This window comes from Suricata suricatta, chromosome 2 (genome assembly GCF_006229205.1).
Source record: "Suricata suricatta isolate VVHF042 chromosome 2, meerkat_22Aug2017_6uvM2_HiC, whole genome shotgun sequence".
Taxonomy (NCBI): Eukaryota; Metazoa; Chordata; class Mammalia; order Carnivora; family Herpestidae; genus Suricata; species Suricata suricatta.
In genome coordinates, this window is record NC_043701.1 from 140,567,450 (window position 1) to 140,594,546 (window position 27,097).

General features: G+C 43.8%; 2 protein-coding genes across 2 annotated transcripts; one reads left to right on the plus strand and one right to left on the minus strand.

The window, feature by feature from the left end:
• Positions 1–756: 756 nt before the first annotated feature.
• On the minus strand, positions 757–16,529 carry DYDC1 (DPY30 domain containing 1). The gene is made up of 7 exons (XM_029915676.1): positions 16,386–16,529; positions 13,206–13,368; positions 12,407–12,508; positions 6,372–6,464; positions 4,289–4,345; positions 3,274–3,378; positions 757–838 (listed from the first exon to the last, which is right to left on the minus strand). Exons 2-7 carry the CDS (start codon positions 13,350–13,352, stop codon positions 809–811), a joined length of 534 nt encoding a protein of 177 aa, XP_029771536.1. The 5' UTR covers positions 13,353–13,368; positions 16,386–16,529; the 3' UTR covers positions 757–808.
• Positions 16,530–16,786: 257 nt separating this feature from the next.
• Positions 16,787–26,597, plus strand: DYDC2 (DPY30 domain containing 2). The gene is given in 5 exon segments (XM_029915685.1): positions 16,787–17,410; positions 20,413–21,043; positions 21,149–21,349; positions 21,942–22,064; positions 26,091–26,597. Coding segments are annotated over 3 exon segments (528 nt in total). The 5' UTR covers positions 16,787–17,410; positions 20,413–21,043; positions 21,149–21,202; the 3' UTR covers positions 26,349–26,597.
• The last annotated feature ends 500 nt before the right edge of the window (positions 26,598–27,097 follow it).

Sequence of the window (27,097 nt, forward strand, 5' to 3'; positions counted from 1 at the left end):
TATGTTTCCATGCCAATACCCTTCCTTAAATAATAGAAAAGATTCAGAGCAGTGACTTAGATTTGGAAGAATTTTATAAAGGAAGCAAAGTTCTTCCTAAAGTTCAAGGCTGGGCGTGAAACTGCCAAGGGGCCAGGAGAGCAATCAGGGCCCATGGACCATCCAGCGCCCACCCAAAGGAGCCCCCCCTGCCCCCCCGCATGGCCTCTGTCCAGTGAAAGCTTCCCTCCAACAGCAGCACCAGTACATCTGCCCACTGGTTGATCCAGAAAAAATGCTGCATCTCTGTTCCCCAGAACTTTGCCTCCTTCCCCATCCAGCCCTATCAGTAATCGTGGATTAATGGTCCTACAAAGTATCATTGCTGAGCAAACTGGAGAAGTCTTTGCAGTCCACTTCCGGGGAAGGGGAGTTCGGATCTAAGGCATGTCGAACACTCCCGAGCCCTGCACAGTGGCAGCCCCTTTCACTCTTCACAGACCTGACCTTCATCTCAGGCAATCTTGTTCTCATGCACGCATATGCACACACACACACACACACACACACACAGTCTTTTCAGCTCATGTCCTGTTTGCCTCTTCTGGTTACTTGGGCTGACTCTCTCTCCTCTCTGAGGAATCCTGCAAACAACCAGTTGCACTGGAGAACCCGTTAAGGCCACCCTTGAAAGCCCATTTATAAAGCTGTGTTTAGAGGGGGGGAAAAAAAGTAGAGTTCAGGTTTAGAGGAAAAAAATACAGTTGGAACCTCATGTGTTGAAAATTGAAACAAGCAGAAAAATTTATTGTTCTTGGGTTGGTTGATCCTACAAATCTTGGTCATTGTTTAATGCAACCTAAAAGCAGAATAAAAGGTACATATGCTTTGATATGATCAGAATTGTGAAAAGGTACAAGCCAAAGAAATCAGAGTTGGGGTCATTTCTCTGTGACTATGTAAATGAAGCTTTTTGCTGGTTTCAAATGACTTCGAGGAAGATCCAAACTCAATACGATAACCACAGAGTTCTCGAGCACAGTATTTAGTAACCCCTTCTTCTACTTCTCTTGCTCCCTTCCCCCCTCTCTTGTCATCCTTCTCGTTCTTGCAGGGGTGCTCCTCCTGGATCACCCCTTACACGATGGAATTTCTAAGGGATGCACCTGAGCCCCCCCTTTCCCCGCCCCCCGCCCCCGTACATCCTGCATGCTCTCCTAGCTACCTACTCCCTCTCCTAGCCTCACCTAGCTCATAGGCTGACAACTGCTATATTCCTATCCCCTGCCTGGACCTCTCTCTTGTCCTCTGGACCCGTGTCGCACATCAACCAGTCTTTGGCCAGTTACATCTGCATATCTGGGGGTCACCTGAGACTCAATATGTCCACAATTGAAGCCATCATTTTCACAAAACCTGCTTCCTCTTCTTACGTTCCCCACCCCAACAAACAGCTAAGCTCTTAGTCCGGTTGCCCGTGGCAGAACCCTGGACAGCTCCTTGACTTCCTTCTGTCCCGTATCCTCCCAGCCAATATGAAATCCACTCAGTTCTCCCCATCTCTGCTGTCTACACCCTGATCCCCAGCCTTGGTCATCGTGCATCTGGACAATTATAAAACTCCTAAGTGGTCTCCCTTTTCCACCCGTGCCCACTCCAATCCTCTCCCCCCTCTAAAGCCACGCCTCCAGTCCTCAGGTGAACCCTTGCAGTGACTCCCACTGCACTTGTCATACAGCGCACAGTGTGATGTGGCTGTTCACTGCCTCTCCAGCTTGGAGTCACACCACCTCCAGCCAGTGTCGGAGCTGGGCCATTCTGTTCTGTGGGAGTGTCTTCCTCTCCCCATCTGCTGGACTCGGCTCAGACTAACTCCTCAAGTTTCCTTTCCTCAGGAAGACTCATTCAGGCTAGTCCGTCCGCCTAGAGCACCTGCCCTCGGCCCGTGGCCCCCCAAGGGCAGGAGCCCCACCTGTTCTGTGCATTTGTCTTGGCGACCTCCCTGCATGATCCCAGAACACAGCAGACATTGAATAAGAGCATCTTTCTTAACTGATTAGCACCAAGCCCTTCTATTTCCTCCTTCCGTATAGGCCACCAATGCCATCTCTCTCTGGATGACTGCATTAGCCTCCTAATGGGTGTCCTCACCTCTCTCTCTCTCTCTCTCTCTCTCTCTCTCTCTCTCCATTCTCCCCTCCATGCTGCTGCCAGACAGCTTTTCTAAAATGCAGTGCTGATAGCATCAGCCTCCACTGCCTTGAGAATAAAATCTACAGCATCTGGGCACAAATTACCAGGCTTTTCATGGGCCGGTCCCTGCTCCCTCCCCCCTGCACCGTCTCTCTTTTCTCCCTGCCTCACACCCCCAACTCTCCTCTATCAGGTCTCTAGCTGTCTTGTATTCTCAGATCCTCCCCCTACAGCCCCTAGCAGTCAGTCACCAACTTCCTTCAGGAAGCCTTCCCTGATAGGGCTCCTCTGCTGGGCTTGCTGGCAATTTTGTCAGTGCCCATGGTTAGGTCACGAAATACACCTGCCCCCAGGACAGTCCTGGTCTATGCCCGCAGGTCTGGCTTAGATTCACAGCTCCCCAGTTCATTCTCAAAGCCTACTGCTCTGGACAATAAACCACTTGGTCCCTCTAACAATGACTATTAATTGCTTGTCCAGTTGTCTGTTTCCCCCCTAGACTAGGTTAAAAACAAAAACAAAAACGAAACGATCTGTTCCATTCACAACAACATCAGGCACAGCCTGGAACCTAGAAAACACTATACGTTTATTAAACAAACGCATATACTTATATACCGTAAAAGTGTGCACTTTCATTAGGATATTTATTTGGTTCTAGTGTTTGCCACTGAGAAATAATAAACTGGTCCCAAAAATTTAACTTAAAGATTATGTATTTCACCAAATGATTTTAAATATATATTTTGAAGAGATTTTTAGATTTGCGAAGCCTAACTCCAAAATATACGTATCACCGTCTACATACGGCACACCGTGACCTCGGCATCAGCTTCCAGAAACTTTCCCATCAGGGCCGACACATTTGCAAGGAGCCAGACGTGTGCCCAGCCTGACCCTTGTGGGGCCATCACAGGTCCACAAAAGGGCAGATGGCAGATCAGGAATATGGTCAGCCCTAGGGGAACTGGTTTTCTTTCTATGACAGTAAGGGCCCATTGGCTATCCAACCCTGGCCTCATATGCACTAGGCTTTCCCAAAGTAAAGTAAAAAAAAAAAAAAATCTGTTTTTCACAAAGCACTTTCTTAAAGGTACTTACATCAGATAGCATTGACTCATCAAGTTCTTCCACTCTGCTCAGGTTTGGTGCCCCGTATCGATCACTAATTTCAGCCAGCGTTTTGCCTGAGTCTGGTGTTATATCCTACAATCATTAAAATTCATTTTTAATTTTAAGTGAGTTCAAGACTAGTACATTAATTTTCTTTTGATTTTGGTAAGAAATTTCTGCATTGCAACATGAAAATTCAGCATCATTAATTAATGGAATGAGCCAACATCTGTTAATGGAGACAGAATGCTAGAAATCAATGCTAAAACTTAATTTAAAAATGCATTCAGAGGGTGCCTGGGTGGCTCAGCTGGTTAAGCGGCCGACTTTGGCTTAAGTCATGATTTCACAGTTTGTGAGTTTGAGTCCTGCATCAGGCTCTGTGCTGACAGCTCAGAGCCTGGAAGCTGCTTCAGATTCTGTGTCTCCCTCTCTCTCTGACCCTCTCTGAGAGAGAGATACAGAGATACTCTGTATCTGAGAGAGAGATACTCTGTATCTCTCTCTCAAAAATAAAGAAAAAGACTTTAAAAATTAAAAAAATACATTCAGGAATCCAACATGTATCATTGGAAGTAAACATATGGTCAATAAATATCTCACGACATTCTGGTTTTTAAATACGGGTGATGGGCACTGAGGGGGACACTTGTTTAGATGAGCGCTGGGTGTTGTATGTGAGCAATGAACCATGGGAATCTACTCCCAAAACCAAGAGCACACCATACACACTGCATGTTAGCCAATATGACAATAAATTATATTTTAAAAATTAAAAAATAAAGATACAAATGCAAACCAAACGTCCAACTCTTATCCACTTTGAGATTTTGCTTTAGAGAACACTGCACTTGTGAATTGTTGTTACTAGAACATATATTTGGACTATCAAGTTTGATAATTTCTTTCTTCAAAAGTTTAGCTACTAACGCATCAAAGTTAAACTTTGCCCTCCAGGATACTCATTCATTTCATGTAACACAGAATAATTTTTCCTTCTCACCTCTGAATGTGAACTATCTTCACTCTTAGGTATGTTTTCTACATTCATTTCCATCTCCTGCAATATATAAAAATGAAGAAAAATATTGAATATACTTTCCATTTTGATTCCATGTTTAGTTTTCAAGAAGGTTTATTTTTACATAATGCTATGATCAATTTAACTGCAAATACATCATCACTTTTAAAGGGGTGATCTGAGGGGCACCTGGGTGGCTCAATTTGTTAAGTGTCCGACTTCAGCTCAGGTCATGATCTCACACTCTGTGAGTTCAAGCCCCATGTCGGGCTCCGTGCTGACAGTCAGAGCCTGGAGCCTGCTTCCGATTCGGTGTCTCCCTCTCTCTCTGCCCCTCCCTGTTCACACTCTGTCTCTCTGTCTCTCAAAAATAAGCATTAAAAAAAACCTTTTTTACAAAGTGTGATCTGAATACATTTAGTACAAAACTGTAGCTCACCATCTCATTTAACACTTGATACTAATAGAAAACCGTGTTTTATTTATAATTGAACACGACTCTTTAAAAAATGAAATGATCTGAAACATAACATGTGAAGCCAAATTATTAGCCAATGTGACGAGTGACAAAACAAAAACTTTTATTTGACATCACTGAATCCTCACCTAAGAGAAAGGGGATATACACTGCCATGTACTTGTGTGTGTGTGTGTGTGTGTGTGTGTGTGTGTGTGTGCCCGCGCACACGCACGCACACGCATGTTCATCCATGTGCCCTACAACATTTAGACTCAGATGACATCAGCATCTGTGTTTTTGTTACCTATGTGTGTCTTAAAACTATGTGTGGAGTTTTTAATTTATCTTTTTTGTGTGTTTGTGTTTTGTCTTATAATAATTTTTTTTTAGGTAGGCTCCATGCCCAGCGTATAAGCCCAATGACGGGCTTGAGCTCACGACCCTGAGAGTAAGACCTGAGCTGAGGTCAAGAGTCGACACTTAACCAACTAAACTACCCAGGTGCCCCTTAATTTATCTGTTTAAGAAGCTCATTTTTTATTTCAATCCACCCTTCCACCTTTTAAAAAACAGTGCTCTCATCTAAGCCATGAATAAACATGTTCCATAAAACCTACTTCTATTTTTGATGTAATTATGGAATAAATTGAGGCATAACATTTGCATCAGAGAGACTGGCTGGTTATAAACACAGAATATGAAATATCCAGGGCCGCCTGGGTGGCTCAGTCCATTAAGCGTCCGAATTTGGCTCAGGTACTGATCTCATGGTGTGTGAGTTCAAGCCCCGCATCCGGCTCTGTGCTGACAGCTCAGAGCCTGGAGTCTGCTTCGGATTCTGTGTCTCCCTCTCTCTCTGCCCCTCCCTCACTTGTGCTCTGTCTCTCTTAGTGTCTCAAAAATAAATGTAAAACAAATTATAAAAAAGAATATGAAATATCCAGTTGAAAAGCATAACTCCGTCATTCAGAAGTTTGGTCTATGTGACATACACATTTTAGATCACAGGAAACAAGTCTACAGCCATACCACCCTGAACGCGCCCAATCTCGTCTGGATCCCAGGAAACATTGGCCAGACTAGAGGTCTGACATTATACCCACATACTCGATGGAAACAGACTTTTTAACAAAAGTCAGTATGTAACTGAATGAAAGACATGCAAGAGCCATACAAAAATATTTTTAAACATAAAAATATTGTTGATAACACATCTAGCATGAGGAAGATGTGCAACTGTCTCAGAGATCAGTGCACCCTCAACACGACAAAGAACTTAACCTTGGACATGAGCTACCACAGTCAGGAACAACTGTGCCTTGACTAAAATGTTGCTAATATCACCAGGAGAGAAATCTACTGCTCACAGAGCAGGTTTGCCTGTATGGCCCAGGCTGGTCCTCACGACAAACCAGTGAGATAGTGCCAGTGCTCTACTGTTACCCCTATTTTTCAAAAAGGCAAAAGGAGACTAATAATAAGGTTGTAAGACTTGTGTCGGTCACACAGCTAACGTGCGGCACGTCTATGAATCCCACGTAGTAACAGTGTGTAGGGTTCTAAGAGGTTTCAAATAAAGCAGGCATGTATAAAACTTCAAATTACCTTCTCTAATTGCTCTTGAGCTCTTTGTTCTTCTTCTATTCTTTGTCTCTCTTTCTCTTGCATTTCCAGTTCCAGCTGGAGAGCCAGCTGTTGCTGAATATTCAGAAATAAATAAGTCATGTTAAAGGCAGAGCCACTGCAAGGCATTAACTCCAATCACTCTGAAATGTCCCAGGACAATTACGTTTATACTTACCTAAATTTCAGAAGCTTATGAGAATAAATGATCGCAACCACCTAACGCTTTAGCTTTTACAAATATTTCCTGAAATCTAACATAAAAAGGGAAGCTTCCTTAACTGCTCATTTGTAGAGAAGTACAATTTGTACAAAATCACGTTATTTTCTCTGTTCTTCTTAGAGCAACAAATGAGATTGGCCAACTTTTTTTCAGATAAAATCTCTTCAAGCATAGATAGTTCTTCAAACAACCAAACTTTGGTGCAGATGAGTGGATAAGAAAATCTTAAGTATGTTATCTGAAACCACAGATAATCAACAGTATATTTGGTTCCAAGTCAACACACATGCCACACTAGAATGGAGGTCTGAAAACTAAATTCTGTGGGCCACATCGGAGCCCAATCCTGTACTGTCCAGTCCATGAGCTGAGCAAGGTTTTACAATGTTAAGTAGCTGAAAAATATTGAAAGCATAATATGTCATGATACATGGAAATGATAAAGTTTTATTGAAACATTGTCAGGTTCATTTGCTTACGTACTGTCTGTGACTGGTTTTGCACAACAGCGTGGCTGGGTGGTTGCAACAGGGGCCGTAGGTGGCACTGTCATCACTTGGGGTTCTGCTCAGCACACTGCAAATCACAGTGACACCATTTTGTCTCAACGGCTCTTCGAGTGCCATGGTATCACCACACCAGGACATTTTTTTAAATCAGTGCATACTCATCATGTCAAAATGAGAAAAGACATGGATTTGGAATGTTGCTCTTTGAAGATGCAGTGGATACTGGGTTATTTTATTATCAAGTTAAAAGGCAAAGTATGGCATTTATGAAACAAGGATACTTTATTAAAAGAATGCAATGCGTATCAGTATTACCAGACTGAGCACATATATCACAATATTCTCAGCTCATGTGAAAACAAAGGTCAGAAGTATTAGAAAATGTAAGCAAAATCACAGTAGGATTTCTTCACAAAAATTAAAAATAGAAATGAGGCTGCAATGAAAGCAAGTTCCCAAGTGGCTCATTTGTTAGCCAAGCAAAGACACTCACTTACCAACGATGATTTAATTACAAGATGTTTTGATTTCTGGTCCGGGGGAAAAAATAAATAAACTTATATTAAGATTTTGGTGAAACAGTTGCTCAAAGAGTTGATGACATTAGGAGCAACATCAACAGCCAATTAAAAACAAGGCAAATTATTTTGAGCGATTTTTCTTGGTTCCTGATGGGTACCCAAGTTCCCAACACTGCTCAGTTGTTATTGTTTACTGGAATCAATGCTGAGGGTTTTTTGTTTTGTTTTGTTTTGTTTTGTTTTGGGGGCGGGGGGAGAGCCAGAGGGGAGAGAGAGAGGTAGGAGAGAGAGAGAGAGAGAGAGAGAGAGAGAGAGAGAGAGAGAGAGAGAGAATCTTAAGCAAGCTCCATGCTCAGCACAGAGCCTTACGCGGGCTTGATCCCACAGCCCTGGGATCATGACCTGAACAGAAATTAAGAGTCAGATGCTCAACTGACTGAGCCACCCCAGTGCCCCAGTGCTGAGTAGGAAGTGATTGAAAGATCAGCCACTATGAATTGTCTTCATGGGCCAACTTCAGGCGAGAATATTGTCAAAGAAATTGGGAAACATTAATTCAGTACAATGAGCACCGAAACTTGCTAAAATGTGTTATGACCAATGATGATGAAAATGCATGTGGAACAGAAAAAGGGTCAGCTGGACAAATTTACAAAGCTTGGGAAGACGAAGCATGGAGAGCCTAGGAGTGGTCACCGTCTTACTCAGCAGCAGGTGCTCTGCAGAAAGCCTCTGACTCTCTCATGTGCTATTGAGCCAGCAGGGCCAGCGGTGCGCCTCCTTCACTCTCATGAGTGTCCCTTCATCAGTTCCGTGAGTTTTTGTCAGGAACGGAAACGGAGTAAATCTTGGCTGGCCCTACCACACGGCAGTTCCAGGGCTTCATGGTGACGCTGGAATTTGAATTTTCTATACTTTCCATGTATCATGAAATGAAAACATAGTAACAATGTAGTGTGAATTTTGGGTCTCAGGACCAAGACTGAAAATTTTCTGAATGAGAAGAATCATGCTCAGTCACTGTTATCAAACCGTAAATGGCTTTGGAAATAAACTTTTGCTACAGACCTAATAATGTTTTTAAATCGATTCAAAGTAAATTTATAAGGCAAAACAACACTAACACGTAACTTAGCACTGCAGGAAAGCCATTTCAACAACACCTAATGTTTGAACTACAATGCCAAGCTGCCTCATTCACTTTCTGAGCACTCAAAATCTAAAACAAGCCACTAGACCCCCATTCCCACACAAATCTGCAGCACAAACTATAGATCCAGAGTATTTTTTTGGCCTTGATTGAAGTGCAAATTAAATTTCCATATCCCTAAATCCATTTAACTGGGTGATTGAGAAGCCTTTACCAACATTCAACTGGAAGTGATTAATCTATAAGGTAATGACATGTCAAAAGGCAGAACAAGATAAAAATCTAATAGAATTCTACAAGTGAATTCCAGGAGATAAATATGGTCAAAATTAGATGCACATGGACGGATAATCAGTATTTGTCAAGACCCATCTCTAAGCTATTTTCAACAATGAAATACTAAAATCTCATTACAAATCAGCATTAACAGATAAATATTTTCCATCAATTTTGATGATAAGGAACATTAACGTTGAACTCCAACTAAGTGAAATGTTGTTTTTAAAATATAATTTAATCTGTCCAAGTAGTTAGCCTGTATTCCAAAAAGAAAATTATACTTTGTTTTCAATTTTATTTTTTTAAATTTTATTTCATCGATACAACATTTGTGGAAATTTGTTTTCTTTCTATATCTACTTAACACTCCATAACACATACACATCCCATTATGAGCCCTTTAAATTTATGTTTTTAAAATGTGTTTTTTAAATTTTTTTCTGTTTTTTATTTAGTTTTGAAAGACAGAGAGAGACAGCATAAGCAGGGGAGGAGCAGAGAGAGAGGGAGACACAGAATCTGAAGCAGGCTCCAGGCTCTGAGCCAGCTGTCAGCACAGAGCCTGACGTGGGGCTCGAACCCATGAACCATGAGATCATGACCTGAGCCAAAGCCAGACACTTAACTGACTGAGCCACCCCCATGCCCCTAAAATGTATTTTTAAAAATAATACATTTTGATAAATGAAGAGATAATAAACAATGGCTAATATTTATTTACAAAGGGTTGTTAAAGGGAATTTCTTGGTTATCTTTTTTTTTAATGTTTTATTTATTCTTGAGAGAGAGAGACAGAGCGTGAGTGGGGGAGGGGCAGAGAGAGAGGGACACAGAATCAGAAGCAGGCTTCAGGCTCTGCACTGACAGTGCAGACATGGGGCTTGAACTCACAATTCGTGAGATCATAACCTGAGCCGAAGTCAGATGCTCAACTGACTGAGCCGCCCAGGAGCCCCTCTTGGTAATCTTGTATTATCCACACTAGGATGAAAGTGATGGGGTAGGTAGCAGAAGTGCAAGAACATATCACTCCATCCACTTCTAGATCTTGGTAGAGGAAGTGAGGTAACTCATCTCAAGAATAATGCAAAATGTGCTTGTTAAATACCACACCGGTCAACAAAATCAGTTTCTTAACATTTTCGGGAAAATTTCGAAACCCAATTCGTTTCTTCACACATGAGTAAAACCATTAGAAAAGATATTCAAACAAGTAAAACAAATAAACAAAATAGCTTCTACCTCCTAAGTAAGCTCTTCAGAAGAAAATGGCAGGAAAAATACTTCTCTGTTTCACAAGGGCTCCGGGCTTACCAGAGAGTGCCTAAAATTCAGTAGCACTCGTTGTGAGAACAGGGAGGTGACCAGAGTCTGGAGCCCCAGCTCCCTTGACTCAGTGGGCTCCAAGCACCTCAGTTTCTTTGCATCTTAGCCTCACTCTCTCCCGGGCTCTTCTCTGGTGGTCCATCCCCCGCCCCCAGGCCCTTTTTCCTTCTCTCATCTATTTCTGCCCACCAAGCTATTTCTTTAACTGATCATGAAATCTTATGTAGAATGTTACTGGATCTTCCACTCCCCATACAATGCTCAGGGTTCAATGCACAGTTGACCGCTTCACACTGGTCAACAGCTTACAGTTAGAAAAGTGCTTCATTTCTAGTCTTGCCAACTTGGATCTAAGTAAGGTAAAGTAAGGTAAATATAAGTACCCTTATACTTGGAATGTGTCTTGGGGAAGGAGAACTGCTGAGAAGTCCTCCTTATTCTGATCAACAGGGCGCAGACACTAGCTGTAGAAGCCTAAGAACAAGGGCAGCTTCTCAAAAGTTGGGGCCACTGCAGCAGACGCTCGCCCATTTGGATGATTGCTTGCCATCCAACTCACTGCTTTCCCACCTCCTGATAAGAATTAGCCAAATGATTAAAAAAAAAAAGGATATTCAGAAGCAGTAAAGTTTTGGGGTGCCTGGGTGGCTCAGTCGGTTGAGCATCGACTTCGGCTCAGGTCATGATCTCATGGTTTGTGGGTTCGAGCCCCGCATCGGGCTCTATGCAGACTGGTAGCTCAGAGCCTGGAGTCTGCTTCAGATTCTGTGTCTCTTTCTCTCTCTGCCCCTCCCCTGTTCATGCTCTGTCTCTCTGTCTCTCAAAAATAAGTAAATGCAAAAATAAAAAATGTTTTAAGAAGCAGTACAGTTTTCAATAGCCATATCTGTCTAAGGTGCCTAGAATGTTCTACCTAAGTATCAGGGATGAAAGTCTAGGCAGAGAAGCTATTTGCCATGTCTATATCTTCCTTTTGATCCATACACCTATGTCACAGGCTTCTTTTCCTTTTGCAAATGTGTAGACTTGACTCAAGACCCTAGAGCCAAGTTCTATATGGTAGAATGATAGGAATAATGTAAATTTAGTTCAGAGGTTCTTCATAAACTAAATTGGTCCAGAAGTCACTCAGGAAGTTTCCCTAACTAGTTTACACTCTGTGACGCATCCCTTCAACTTTCTCTTACCAACATCTTCAGCTCTCTAATCCTGTTACCCCAAGCCTACTTCAGCCACGGGGTCTGCTCCCTCCACATCTTCACTCAGATATCTAGGCCCAAGTGGAGAAAACCACATAATCATAAAACCAAACCAAACGGCAACATTATAAATGTCTGGTCTCTACAGGGTACTCCATGCTACCAAGTAATGCTAAGTTTCCTGGTCAACCCTCCCCTCCTCCAAAGCCACCATTTCAAACCCTCACCACTCTTCCCACACCTCCCACTTCATCGTCTCATTCTTGGAAGATGATCATGGTCCCTACTTCATGAAGAAGAACGATCATACAGAAACTGCTTTCAACTTTGTGCCACAAAAACCTATACACCCACATGTACCCAGACCATCCTCTGCCTATTTCTTATCAACCACCTTTTCCCTCTCTGCTCCTAAAATATCCTTGAAAATCTCCTTGAAAGCATTACCTCCACTTACCATCCCGCGCCCCCCCCCCCAAACACACTGTTCCCATCAAGCTCACAAGTGGCCTTGAATGAGCACTCTGAAGTCTTGCTCTCACTCAACCAGCAGTTGACCCTTCGGGCCTCATTGAGATGTTCTCTCCCCTTGGCTACCATGAGAACACACTCCCTGGGTTTTCCTCCTACCCCTGCTGCCACTGCCTCTCCAGCAAAGAGGACATAGATACGGAAATACAGAAACATGAAGATGGAAGAACGCCATTCCTAACTAACCAGAGGTGGGGAGTTTCTCAACATTTGGATCGACCCACATTGAGGCTGACCCCAGTGATTCCAGTCACCCTTGAGCCCCCATGCATGTCTCACCTGCTGAAAAAGGAGCTCCTCTGCTTTGAGCCTCTCCATCATTTCCTGCTCTTTCAAAGCCAGTTCTCTCTCGTGCTCCAGGTCGGCCATCTCCTTCTGTCTCTAGCAGTGTTCAAAAATAATATCAAGTGACTACCTGGAGATAAAGCAATTTGTGAAGACAATCTTGAAAGCATGTTAATCATCAGCAGTAGGGAAAGGGTAAGCAAATTTTACTTGACCCATTTGGGAAATGTATAATAGTTTGGGGAAAAGTGTGTTTTATTTGAAAAAAGAGCATACAATTAAAATTATATAATGAGTATGATCACAATTAGGTAAAATAAACCTACAAATGTATAGAAGATGTATTAAAAAAAGACTAGAGGAAAATACTTAAAAATCTAAAAAGAAGTCTTCTCTGGGTATTTTTTTTCTGTTTTTGATATTGTCCAAGTTTTTCTATTAAAAAAACATACTATTTTTATAAATAAACACTGAACTTTTTAAAGAAGCAGACAAATTGGACCAATTATTTTTCTTCCAATTTTCTCTTTTTTATGTTTAATTATTTGTTTTGAGAGAGAGCACGTGCAAGTGTACACATGAGAGGCAGCAGGAGAAAGGCAGAGAGAGAGGGAGAGAGAGAGAATGCCAAGCAGACTCCACACTGTCAGCCCAGAGCTCATCAGACTCAGGGCTAGAACTCATGAATCATGAGATCATGACCTGAGCCAAAAACCAAGAAATTGGACACTCAGTCAACAGAGCAACCCAGACACCCCTTACTCTTCTAATTTTCTAGAAAATCCCCACTTACCAGCTGCTCCATGGTCATGTTTTCTTTGTATTTGTAAATCCACAATGCTAAATATTCTATTGGATCCACTGGGCGAATTCTTGCCACTTCTGCAAGGCCTTGAGTTAGACATGCCCCAAGGTGCTTTTGAAGATATGTCGATTCCATTTCTCACCCCTAACTTCTGAAAGGTAAATGTTTTTTGCATTAATGCAGGAAATGTTCAATGGGCACAATAAAAGCAGAAGCCGGCAAGGCTGGCAAAGCATTACATCCTGTCACCAGTCATGGGTGCCCCCCATCAGGGATGACACAAACCAGCTGGCTTCCAGAAACTTCTCACAGCTTCCAGAAAGCCTCCACAGATGTCACTGCAACGACCACTAGGATGCACTTTCAAAATCCTGAAGGGCTTTTGAGTCTAAGACTCAGAAAAGAACAACAAACAAAACCCCCAACCAACAAAAGGAAGGAAACAATAGATTAAAGCAGAAATAAATGATACAGAAACAAAACAACAGCAGCAACAACAACAAAACAAAGACAAAAAAAACCTGGATCCTGTCATTATTCTGAGCTGACCAAATGCATGTGTCACTTAATCCTCGCGACGTGGATTTATCCCCACTGTGTGGATGACAAAGCCCAGGCACAAAGAGCATAAGTCAACATTCTGGCAATGGGATTCATACCCAAATCTTGATTTCAGAGTCATTACCTTAATGACTAAAATGTTCCCCCCCAAGCCATAGGGGATCAGTTTAGAAAACATCACAACACTCCACCTCAAAAAACCACAAAAGTCCATGAATCTCTAAGGACAAAGAATAGAAAGAAGTCAACCTTCAAAGAATAGCACATGAAGCTCCTCATGCTTTGGCCCCACCTGCTTCTCCGGCTCACTTCCAGACATCTCCTTTGCCTCCAGCACATCCTGGGCCCCAACCACACTGAACATTCTGCCGTGCTGCTGGTCACCCCTTGCACACCTCCATCTCCAGGACTGTTATGATTCCTCATTGTCTCTGTTTGGAAAATTTCTCTCCTCACCTGCAAGATGTGGGTCATCTCTCATTGCCTGAGCCTTCCCAAGCACTGTAAAGAAGTTCCTCCTTCTCCAAGCAACTTACACAGCACTTGTCGTACAACCTGAGAATTATCTGTGTACTCACATGTCCGTCCTCCCTCTACAAGATAAACTCCTCCAGCTCCTCCAGGATGGTGTTTAAATCACAGGGCAGACATGCTGGGTTCCCAGGGAGGCAAGTGAATGCGTTTCTCCATCCTCCCAATAATGTCCCAGTCTGTTCAGTTACGAAGATGGACAGGAATAATCTTAGACCAGATTTAAAATTTTTTCCCAGAGACAGAGAAGACAGAGCATGAGCAGGGGAGGAGCAGAGAAGGAGACCCAGAATCAGAAGCAGGCTGCAGGCTCTGAGCTGTCAGCACAGAGCCTGACGCGGGGCTCAAACCTATGAACCATGAGATCATGACCTGAGTCGAAGGTGGACACTTAACTGAATGAGTCACCCAGGTGCCCCAATATTAGAGCAGATTTAAAAGAGAGGGGAGAGAGAGAGAGAGAGAGAGAGAGAGAGAGAGAGAGAGAGAGAGAGAGGAAGAAGAAGGAGGAGGAGGAGGAAAAGGAAGGAAGGAAGGGAGGGAAGAAGGAAAGAAGGAAGGGAGAGAGAGAAGCTGGGAGGGAAGGAAGGAAGGGAGGCAGGGAGGGAACAAAGGAAATAAATGTAGCAACAATTGCCTCTCAGGTACTTTAAAGAAACTGATCACTTTCAAATTATCTTTATGGCGTCCAGTCTCTTCTGAGAATCTAACGAGATGCAATCATAGTTCGACAAATATATACTGTGTGCCTACTATATGTCAGACATGAGCAATTATAGAGCATAGAATGCCAGCGTGTCTGGTCCTGTCCCTGGACAAATACACTTACTTTTCTGCATAAAATTTCAGAAACAACAACCTCCTGAGGTTCATCCATAAACCCCACTACTTCTCTCATTTGATGGTGGTGGTGAGAGTACAAAATGGTGTAACCCCCATGGAGAGAAATTTGGCAATATCTAGGGAATTAAATAACTATTTACCCTTTGACCTATCAGTCTCACTTCTGGGATCCTATCTTGCAAAAATACAGAGTGATGATACATACATGTGGTAATTTTGCACCGTTATTTAGAATAGTCAAACGGGAGCTCCATCCAACAGTTCTTCATTAAGGGACTGATGAAATACAGCAACACAATGACTTACTGTGCGTATTAAAGACACGAGGAAGATCTCTAAAATAGGGAGTGATCTCTAGGACACAGTATGCGGTGGGGAAAAAAAAGTAAGGTGCAGAAATTGTATATAGTAGGTCATCTTTTGTATTAACAACAGTAGTGGAGAAAGGAATGTGTATATGTGTACGTAAATGCGGTCATGAAAACTTAAACTCTAAAAACTGGCACAAATGAACCTAATTCCCTATCAACCCAGCATTGGTGTCTTAACCATACAGAGAGAATTACAGAATTACAAATGACTTTGAAACAAGCTATCTTCACTGTGATTCTTCCATGGGATATACTCTACAGACAAAAATAATTACACTGACGGGTCAATATCATTTCAAGTGGGGTAACACAAAACGGGGAACATGTCCCCAAGGGAGAAACCTCTGGCCTAAGAGTATCTCCGGATGGCGGGTCGGTCTCGGATCCATGTGCATGGATTAGCAGAAACCAGGTAAACTGGTCACCTGGCGTGGCATGTTTCCTGTCCATGAAATGATGATAATACTCATCTCACAGTTTCTTCCAAGTAATGTTGATTTTCATACACACCAACAGGCAGGTTGGCGCAACCGAAGAAAGCCCTTTCCCACAGAAACAGCTACCTCAAGCCTGTAGAAGTTGTCACAAGAAGTAAAAAGAGGTCCTTTGACCATGCTTAGGAGAAATTTCGCCGGCGAGCCTAGTGAGATGATCCGGGTTTCCAGTCCTCGCCACCCAGCGCAGGGCACCCAAGGCAGGAGAGGGAAGAGGCGGGAGTGGAGGAGGAAGTGGAGGAGAGGGAGGAAGACCAGGAGGAGGAAGAGGAGGAGGAGGCAAGAGGAGGAGGAGCAGGAAGAGGAGGAGGAGGCAAGAGGAGGCGGAGGCAGCAGCAACGGCGGCCGCCCCCAGGCGTTGCACTAACCTAGCTCTGCTCGGGGAGCCCAGGGGTCGCCTGGGCTCCACACCACTCACAAGGTCCAACGGCCGGAACCACGGCGCGCCGGATCCAGCCAAACACCAACAACAGGTCTGGGCGGCGCCTGCGCTCTCGAAGTTGCTAGGCCTCTCCCGTCGCTAGGCAACCAGCGTGCGCGCCTCGGGACGCTAGAAAGCGAGTTGGAGAGGGGAAGGGGGCGCGGGGGGCGGAGAACCTGCGGCGGAGCGAGGGGGCTGCGGGGTTGGGAAGTCCGGGCGCCCGCGGGCTGATGGTCGGGGGCGCGAGCTCTCCGCGGAGAGGAACCGGGGGGAAGAGTGGGCGCAGAAGGCGCGCACAGGGTGTGGCAGGGGCGCCACGCAGAGGAGGGAGCGCCACCGTAGGTAAGCCGAGACTTTGCAACCTGGAGGCTGGGAGGAGGGGAGGCCCAAAGTAGGAGTGCCCTGCCCTCGGCTCTCTGGGAGACAGCTGTCCACCAAAGGCAGGAAACCCCCACAGCCCCCCGGCCAAAGGAGACAATCGCAGTTCGATGGCCTGATATTTTCACAGCTTCGCACCATTGCGGTTGCCCGTGACCTCTGCTTGGTTCCTTTCAGAACCAGCCCAGGCGCTCCCACCTCCTGGAAGTCTTCGGACCCCTGCCAAGCCAGAGCCATTGCAGTCTTCCCTGGTCTGATGGTTTGGGCACAGCACTCTGCTAGCATCTCCCAAATTCTGTTTTAATTTATGTTGGGTAGTGCTGGGCAGGGGAAGCCTTACGAAACATTGGTTGAGGCAATAAATACCGGACTGGGCACTGACAGATGGACGGGAGCTTGGGCTCTTGCCTGGGCTAGCAAACGTCAGAGCCCCCACCGATTAAGTTTCCTGAGCACCTACTGTGTGCTTAGCACTGGGAAGAGTGTGAACAAGGACCATCTCTATGCCGACTGAGTTGCAAGGCCGTGAGCAAGGAGGAGCAGTGTAAGCAGACCCTCAGAGGAGCTCTGGGGAAAATAGCCCCCTCCCGCTTGGTAAGTGTGCCCTGCGTTTGTGGAGGGACAGCTGTAAAAGGCATCCTTTTGGCCTCTCCCTCTCCAGGCCCCTGTTATTCTGGCTCTACGGCCTTTGCATCAGGTCCTTGTCACTGTCCGGTCTCATATTTCATTGAGACCATTGTTGGAAAGGTGCCAGTTAGAGCAGATGCTTACTCCAGAAAGGGTTTGCCACACCTTTCCCGTGGAGAGACTGTCCCCGGAATGCAGGGTTGGTGATGCGACCGCAGGCAGTCCTCCAGTGTTGAAGGCAAAGTAGAGCTGTAACTGAATCCCCTGGGGGTTTTGTTAGAATGCAGCCTCTGAATATGGGGGTATGGGGTGGGACCTGCGAATCTGCATTTCCACAAGCCTCCAGGTGATGCAGTCCTGCAGATCACGGACCACACTTGGAGCACAAGGGGTGCAGGAGATGGCTTGTCCAGGCGCATTGGTTCAGGGGGGTCACAGATTAGCAGTAGAACACCTCGTATCCCCACCCGCACCTTCCACCATTATCCTTAAGTTAGAAGCTTTAAACACACATTATTCTCTTAGAGTTTTTGAAGCCAAAATCCACAGTGAGTCGTAGAGGGCTAAAGCCAGTGTCAGCAGGGCTGGCTGCTTCTGCAGTTTCAGGGGAGAATCTGTTTCCTTGCCTTTTCCAGCTTCAAGAGGTACCCACACTCCTTGGCTCATGAATCACATCCCCTTTTTGCCCTCAGCTTCTGCCATCACACCCTGTTCCCTGTCTGACCTTACTGTGTCCCTATTATAAAGACCCTTGGGATTGTAGCGGGCCTACAGTATGGTCTTCCGAGTCAAAGTCCTTCATAACACCTGCAAAGCCCCTTTTGCCATATAAGGAAACCTATTTCATAGGTTCCTGGTATTAGGACTTAGACACTTCGGGGAGCCATTATTTAGCCCCAATACACTGTGTATTTCCTAAGAAAAAGCACATTTTCTTACTCATATTTCAATGACCCAAACCAGGAAATTTAACGTTGATACACTTCTATCATGCAGTTTCCCTGGCAACAATTTATGAAATTCTGTTTGTTTGGTTCAGACTCAATCCAGAATCATGTGTTCCGTGCAGTTGTTAGGACTCTTTAGGCTCCTTTGCTCTGGAATGGGTCTTTTCTTTGTCTTTCATGACCTTGACATTTATAAGAGTAAAGGTCAGTTGCAGACCGTCTCTCAGTTTGGCTTTGTTATTTCCTCAATTTGATTTGAGTTTTGCATTTGGAGCAGGAATCCCCGGAAATGTATTTTATCCCACTAAGAAGTGCATCACATCAGGAGACATCTGATGTTACTTTATCCTTTTATCAGTAATGTTTACTTAGATCACTTGATTAAGATTGTATTGGGCTGGTCTCATCACTATGAAGTTCTTGTATTTCCTTTTGGAATTAATACACAAGTTGTAAGGAGAAACTTTGAGACTATAGGAATATTCTATTTATCAAATATTCACTGAGTTTTAGCACTCACTGATAATTCCGGCTTGATGTAATTATACTCTGATAGTTACAAAATGTTGATTTTTAAAAACGTTTATTCATTTTTGAGAGACAGAGAGAGACCGAGTGCAAGTGGGGGAGGGGCAGAGAGAGAGGGAGACACAATCAGAAGCAGGCTCCAGGCTCTGAGCTGTCAGCACAGAGCCCGATGCCGGGTTCAAACTCATGAGCCGCGAGGTGGTGACCTGAGCGGAAGTTGGATGCTTAACCAGCTGAGTCACCCAGACTCTCCTCAAATGTTGATTTTTTTAAAACTCCATTATTCCTTCTGTATTTATTAGTTGATATTCTACTTGAGAACTTGCCTTATTTCAGGTCGCCTGGCTGGCTCAGTTTGTTAAGCAACTGACTCTTAGTTTTGGCTCAGGTCGTGATCTCATGGTACATGGGATCGGGCCTGCTTTGGGCTCTGCGCTGACAGCGTGGAACCTGCTTGGGATTCTCTCCCCCTCTCTCTGCCCTCACCCTCCTCACACACAAGCATAGTTTCTCTCTAAATATAAAATAAATAAATGTTAAAAGAAAAAAGAAAAAAGAGCTTGCCTTCTCTCCCATTCCCTTACTTACCAATTTTTTCTTATATTGATTCACAGATTTTTAATTTTTCCCAATTTGTTATAATCCATTGCAGTCGTTATTTATTTTGATGGCCTAATTGTCCCAGATTGGGCTAGTAGCAGCCCCCTTCCATCTAGCTGCTGTGTCCTTAACCATTTATTTTCTAGCATTTTACTGCTTTCTGGGACAAGAAAATGTTCCAGGCTTATTGGAACCTTCCTGCCCTAACCTTGGAATTAGCCATTTCTCCAAGGAACCCGAGCTGTTCTTACATGGTGAAGGCTGTTTAAAAGCAAGTTCCTTATAGTCAGTGTGCTTACTGCGTCTGAAGTGTTTTTGCTTCTAGGCTTTTGCAGTGGGAAGACTTAGGAGAAAGTCTACCCACTACCTTTTCTTCCTTAAACTGAAAAACATATCCAGAGAATATTAAGACAAACCTAATCTTTATTGTTCACTTTAGGGGGCACCTGTGTGGCTCACTCAGTTAAGCATCCAGCTTTGACCTAGGTCATGTCTCGTGGTTCATGAGTTTGAGCCCCACGTCGGCCTCTGTGCTGACAGCTCAGAGCCTGGAGCCTGCTTCAGATTCTGCATCTCCCTCTCTCTCTCTCTCTGCCCCTCCCCTGCTCGTACTCTGTCTTTCTCTCTCAAAAATAAATAAAACATTTAAAAAGATAAAATAAAAATATTATTCACTTTGTTATTAGCTCTTTGGGACATAAAATATGTGAACTTCAGAAATATGGAGTTGGTCAGAAATAGGCCAGGTGTCAGTCTATCTTATGTGACATCTTCCACTGTAATAGCTAATATTTGTTAAACACTATGTGCCAGGCTAAGTGCCTTACATGTATTTATTATCTCTTTTAACCCCCACGGTTATGAGGCACATATATTTATTCTTCTCTTTTACAGATGAGAAAACCAAGGCTCAGAGAGACTGGGTGACTTGTTGAAGATCACACAGCTAATAAATAGCAGCGCCGGGACCGGAACTTGGTCTGTCTGCTCTCGAAGTCTGTGTTTAGAGTGCCGCACTACACTGCCATCCCCAGCTTCTGGTCTAACTCAGCCTACATTGCCCCCAGCTCTTGGAATCTGACTAATAGTAAATACCGGGGCGTTTACTTGACCTCATGCAGTTTCTTGCTTGAGCACTAGACAGCAGAATCTTGCAATAAGGGCTGGCAGGGCCCCTGACCTTGGGTAGCTATGGCACCTGTCATTCTCCCTCCCTCTCCGCCCCAGGGCTGCCCAGTGGTCCCTTATGAAATAAATAAGCCCATCTTATCTATGTCACAGATGACTGTAGCTTCCAACCTCACAATAGCACGGCTTGCTGGGTCCTTAGAGCCCCTGTGGGACCTCCTGCCTGCTCAATTATTTCCTCCTCCTCAAGGGTAGATATGTGTGAGTAAAAGGAGACCTTAGCCTCCCTTAATCACCAATATATTGAGCTCCTCTGGGGCCTGATGACCCCCAGGACCTATTATCTGAGAGCCGGAGAGCTTTTCAAAAACCTTTTGAATGCAAGAGCGATAGGCAAGTATGTATTTATTGGTTCTTTGGGGAAGGGTGGCATCCCAAAGTATCTCACACTTATCCTGAAAGGAATCTGGATTGATTAAAATGTGTCTATTTTAAAAATCAGATTAGATTCTCAAAGTAGCGTGACTCTGCTTGGCTGTTTCCCTGGCCCACAAGGATGGAAACGGACTACCTGAAGAGGTGCTTTGGCACCTGCCTGAGCCAGGCACTGGCAGAGGTGGCGAAGGCTCGGCCCTGTGACCCTATAGAGTACCTGGCCCACTGGCTTTACCATTACAGGAAAACCTGCAAAGCAAAGGAAGAGGTGTGTGTGTGCACTGAGTCGGCTTGGGGAGGGCTTCTTGCAGTCATCTGAAATCTAAAGCGGGATTCCCAAGCTAACCCAAAGGAAAGGTGTCTTGGTTTACTCACCTTTGGAGATCGCTTGGGCCTAGATATTCTTTTTTTTTTTTTAATACTTCTTTATGTCTTTATTTTATTTTGAGAGAGAGAGAGACAGAGAGTGAGCAGGGGAGGGGCAGAAAGACGGACACACAGAATCTGAAGCAGGCTGGCAGGCTCTGAGCTTTCAGCACAGAGCCCAATGCGGGGCTTGAACCCACAGACTGTGAGATCATGACCTGAGCCGAAGTCAGCTGCTTAACCGACTGAGCCATCCAGGTGCCCCAGGCCCAGATATTCTTGACGTCTGGGGAGTCTGGGGGCAGAAGAGGGAATCTGACTCAGAGGAGTTGTGGAATTGGTAGATGTGGAGGTCCTAGCAGGCAAAAGCTAGTTATAGGAGCAAGTTCAGAAGGCCTAGAGGGGCCTGGACCTGGGGTCTGTCCCAGCGAGGGCAGGCCCGTTGGTACAGGCTTCCCAGGGGCTGACCTGATTCCACTCTCCTATCGCCCCAGGATAGCCGAGAGAAAATCTGGCTGAAGGAAGAATATGATCATGGCCTCAAAGAAACCGAAATGACAGAAATGCTGAAGCAAGGAGAGTGGCAGACTCAACAGAAGTATGAAAAGTGTCCCCAGGTAGGGAGGAGGAACTCAGCAGTGGGCGCGTCCGCATCCCAGGGATGCATACCTGGAAAGGCATAAGTCCACTAGGCCCCAGTGCAGAGGTCATCGAGGCTCCTGTAAGCCTGCCTCTCCCTCCTTACTCACATGTTTGTATATAAACCAGCCTAACTGGCGATCCTTGTCGACGAAAAAAGAAAATGTTTAAAAGCAATTCCATTTTAGATTTCAGGAAATACCTGAGACGTTACTGGTTTTTTAAAAATCAGATTTGAAAACAAATCTGTCACATGGAACAAATATATTTCCTTACAAGATCCTTTGAACCTTTTTCAAGAATTATTCTGCATTCCAGGGACACCTGGGTGGCTCTGTTAAGCGTCCGACTTCGGCTCAGGTCATGATCTCATGGTTTGTGGGTTCGAGCCCCACGTCAGGCTCTGTGCTGACAGCTTAGCCTGGAGCTGCCTCGGATTCTGTATCTCCCTCTCTCTCTCTCTGCCCCTCCCCTGCTCACTTTCCATCTGTCTCTCAAAATAAAATAAAGACAGAAAAAAATTTAAAAAAAAAGAATTATTCTGCATTCCAGAAACCAAATATGGTTACCTGTATATATTTCAAGTATATTATTTTATTTATTGTATACTATTTACTTAAGTATTTTGTTTGCTATGCACTATTTATGTATCAACTTACAGGTGCCTTCTCTGTGATGCTGTGATACTGGTCATAAATTATTACCTTCTTGAAGCGGGAAACAGCTGTGTGTTCATTAGTCTGACAGGCATATCTTTAATCTCCCGAGAGTTTTGCCACAATCTGAAAAAGCATGTTGTGCTGGTTTTACGCTTTCTACAAAGTGCCCTGATACCTGGATAGGAAATTGACTTCCTGGGCATGTTATCTGATGTCTTTCCACCTCTCACCATATCCTGTGTGTTAAAATCGTTAGTGCAGTTTTGTACAATTCACTGGTTCACTGGTTTCCAAAGCCACCTTTAATGAAGAGACATGAAACTGTTTAGCTTACATACACGTAGGCTAATATGCTCAGCTTTCCTCATCATCAATAGATTTATTTTTTAAGTCTGGATCTTTAAAAAGTAAATCAGGTCAAATGATAGGTAGTTTCATACTCCTGTTTGACAGTAGTCCAAAGGAACTCTCGCTCAGGAACATTTTGTTCTTTTTTTTTTTTAAGTTTTTTAAGTGTATTTATTTATTTTGACAGAGAACAGAGCACACAAAGGGGGGCAGGGCAGGGAGAGGGAGAGAGAGAATCCCCAAGCAGGCTTTGCATGCAGTCAGCACAGAGCCCGATGTGGGACTCAGACTCACAAACTGTGAGATCATGACCTGAGCCAAAGTCAAGAGCCGACACTTGACTGGCTGAGCCACCCAGGGGTCCCTGGAACATTTCATTCTTTGCTCAGTTGCTGGGAGACAGCAGAGGGGAGGTTGTGAAGCCCAAGTTGTCATCCCCTCACTGCCCCCTCCCATCCTTTGCTAACATCACACTTCCCTGTTAATAGAAATAGAAATATATAAGGGAGGAAAAAAGACTTCGAAACTCCACCCTGGTTTTATGATGACTTTATTAAACAGCACTTTGCTCCCATGAGTATCTTGAATTGTCCTATTGTGTTGCACCCAGGAGCTTTTACACCCTGTAGCAATATTCCTTTGCAAGATTTAGATAAGTAAAAGGTATGCTGTTCTTTTGCCAAGTGTGAGACAAAGGCACTTGTGAGGGAAAATGGGTGAGAGAGCCAGCACGATGCCTGAACTAAGTTCCAAGTTTCCGGTTTTGAGGAAGAATGCATGTGCAAATTGTGGTCATGGAAATCGATGCCTTTTGTTAGAAGGAAATAGACCCAACAATGATCTTAAAACAAAGCTTCCCTTGATGAGCTATCTCAGTCACATGCAGGTTACTCTCAGAGTATAAATTGGAAGAGCTGGGTAGAGGGGCGCCTGGGTGGCTCAGTGGGTTAAGCATCCGGCTTTGGCTCAGGTCATGATCTCACAGTTCGTGGGTTCGGGTCCCGTGTCCGCGTCAGGCTCTGTGCTGACAGCTCAGAGCCTGCAGCCTGCTTCGGATTCTGTATCTCCCTCTCTCTCTGACCCTCCCCTTCTTGCACTGTCTCTCTCTGTCTCTCAAAAATAAATAAAAAGCATTAAAAAAAATTTGAAAAAGCTGGGTAGAGAGAGGGCTAAGAAATGGAAATACATCAAATAAGATGAGATTCCAAGTTCTTATTTCTCATTGGCTCAAGGAAAATGGTAGACTATTCCTGGCTACTGGTCATTTTCAGATTTTGAGTCACCAGTTCTATGAAGTCTGGTCTCACATAGCCCCTGGATGGGTGCAATAAGATTTCAGCAGGCCTGTAGATGGGCTTTGGTGCATATACTCCAGAGCTTTGCAAAATTTTCCTTTGTATCTTAAAACCACCATTGCTTGCGTATACCTTAAAGAGTCTTTGAGTATGCCAGATTGAATACTACCGGTCCCGTGGATGCATCAAAAAGAGGAGGACAGACAGCACTTTGTGTGGTGGGATCATAGCCAACTGTAGCCATCCAGAAGAGATAGCAAAAGGAGGTAGTATTTGAATCAGACCTAACAAAAAGCTAGCAAAAGTTGCCCTTGTATTTCCCTTTATTAAGCTGAGGTGGTTTTGAATAAGTAAACCATTATTTTTCTAAGTTTGAAAACAATCCCTTTGTTTATAAAGATGTGGCCATACAAATGTTTTGTAAACACATTCTTATGGAATCAATACATAGATTTGCAGGGCACCTTGATGGCTCAGTCAGTTGAGCCCGACTCTTGACTTCAGCTCCTCTCATGATCTCACAGTTTGTGGAATGGACCCCCATGTTGGGCTCTGTACTGCTTGGAGTCCTTTTTCCTCTCTCTCTGCCCCTCCCCTGCTCACGTATCTCTCTCTCTCTCAAAATAAAAAACATTAAAAAAAAAAGATTCTCTCTCTCTCTCTCCCTCTGCTCCTCTCCCTCCTCCGTGCTTTCTCTCTCTAAAAACCAAAAACAAAAAACCTAGATTTACTGTGTAGATGCATAGCACTTTGATGTTAGAAGGGTCTTTCGGATCTTATGGGACTGCAATCACATCCCACGGACTGCAATCACACAGATACCAGACTGCGTGATATTATGTCATAGGTCGCTGAGACTGAATTCACTTTTTCAATCTTTTTTCTTTGTGCTTCATTTTGGGTCATTTCTATTATCTGTCTTCAAGGGTACAGACCTTTTCTCCTGCAATGCCCACTATCCCATTTCGGGATTCGGTAAATTTATTCATTTTGGATATGGTCCCTTTCAATTCTAGAATCTCTGTCTGGTTCCTTTCTATAATTTCCATTTTCTCTTCTTATCTACCCTATCTTTTCACCCGCTGTGAAATTTTTTTCTCCTTTATATTTTTTTAAGTTTTGAGAGGGAGAGCACGTGCTAACAGTGGAGGGGCAGAGAGAGAGGGGGACAGAGGATCTGAGGTGGGCTCTGCACTGACAACACAGAGCCTGATGCGGGGCTCAAACTCACAAACGGTGAGATCATGATCTGAGCCGAAGTTGGAGGCTAAACCAACTGAGCCACGCAGGAACGCCACTTCTTTAAATTTTTGAAAACATTTGTGATAAATGTTTAAGCCCATGTTTGCCAATTCCATGATCTTTGTCATTTTAAGGTCTCTTTCTATGACATACATTTTTCCTAGATTATGGTATATATGTCTAGTAATTATTACTTATGTGCTGAACATTGTAGATGATACTTTGCAGGGAGCCTGGATTATGTAGGTTTCCTGTCAATGGTATTGAACTTTGTTCTGGTAGGCAGTAAAATTTGTGGTGAATCATCCTGGTCCTTTCTGATTTGTTTTATGCTTTTCGAGAGCAGATCTGTTTAATTTTGTTATTAGTCTTGGGCATGAAAATGGCAGTATTGTGTTCTTGGCATACTGAGTGTGTTTTTGTCTGTTAATGAACTCTTTTGCTTTTTTGTTTTGTTTAGCCACTGATATCTGTAGCTAGTTCCACAATGAAGACTGTACTCATACAAGAGAACACAAAACCCCTGGAGAAGGATGCCTTGAAGCCAGAATCTTTGCCAGGTACTTCCAATACGATTCCAGGAATGCCTCAATAGATTCCTTCTTGGGAGACATCTGGCCAGGCTGACTGCAGTGTCGAAGCTCCACAAGAAATAAATTCTGAGGCTTTTCAGCATGACATTGCTCCCAGAATGCATCCTGGCTCCAAATCTCCTTAAGTTATCAAAAGGTGGCTGATTCTCAGGATGCTTCTCTCAAAGCTACAAGCCGAGAAAAGGGCCAGCTAGGCCTCTGCCCTGAAGATGGTAACTGTGTGGATTCAACCAAAACTTGAGGGGCTGTGGAAGGAGGGGTCTTACAGGGACTCTCCAGCCAAAGTTCTGTTCTGATAGATAAAGCCCTTAATCATGTAAACATTTCAACCACTGATAAGGTAAAATAAACTCATAAGGATTTCAAATAAGTAACCAAAAGACTTTTTCCTCTTGATTTATTTTTTTTTTTAGATTAGACATGAAAAACATCCATTTCATGTGTTCGTGTCTTGACTTTAGATGAATTTTGTCCCCTAGTGTTTACACATACCATAGAGCATACCCATGTCACTGACAACAGGTATTTTTTTTTCTTTTTTTTATGACAGGAAATCATATAGTTGGATGTTTAATGTAAAAATTATAACAATATATTGTGGTATTTTAATCGATGTAAAAATACAATATATATGGCAAACGCAGCCCAAAAGGCAGAGAGATGGTAATCAGCCGTACGTAATTGTTCCAAGGCTTTTACAATGTTTAACAAGGAGTAGAATACTTTTTTTAGCATAAATTCTTCTTTTTTTTAATATAACACAATTTACTTTTTAACATATGCAATTATTTTCCATCATTTACAATACAGTAGTTACAATGACACTCCAAACAGAAAAGCAAAGTAAAAAATCAAAACACCAACTTCTGTTTCA

Excerpts from the sequence above, each read along its gene's own strand:
- DYDC1 (XM_029915676.1), bottom strand. The coding sequence starts at position 13,352 with ATGGAATCGACATATCTTCAAAAGCACCTTGGGGCATGTCTAACTCAA. Across the intron at positions 6,465-12,406 it reads AGGAGCTCCTTTTTCAGCAG|CAACAGCTGGCTCTCCAGCT; the intron begins GTGAGACATGCA and ends CTGAATATTCAG. Across the intron at positions 839-3,273 it reads ATGAGTCAATGCTATCTGAT|GTTGCATTAAACAATGACCA; the intron begins GTAAGTACCTTT and ends TTCTGCTTTTAG.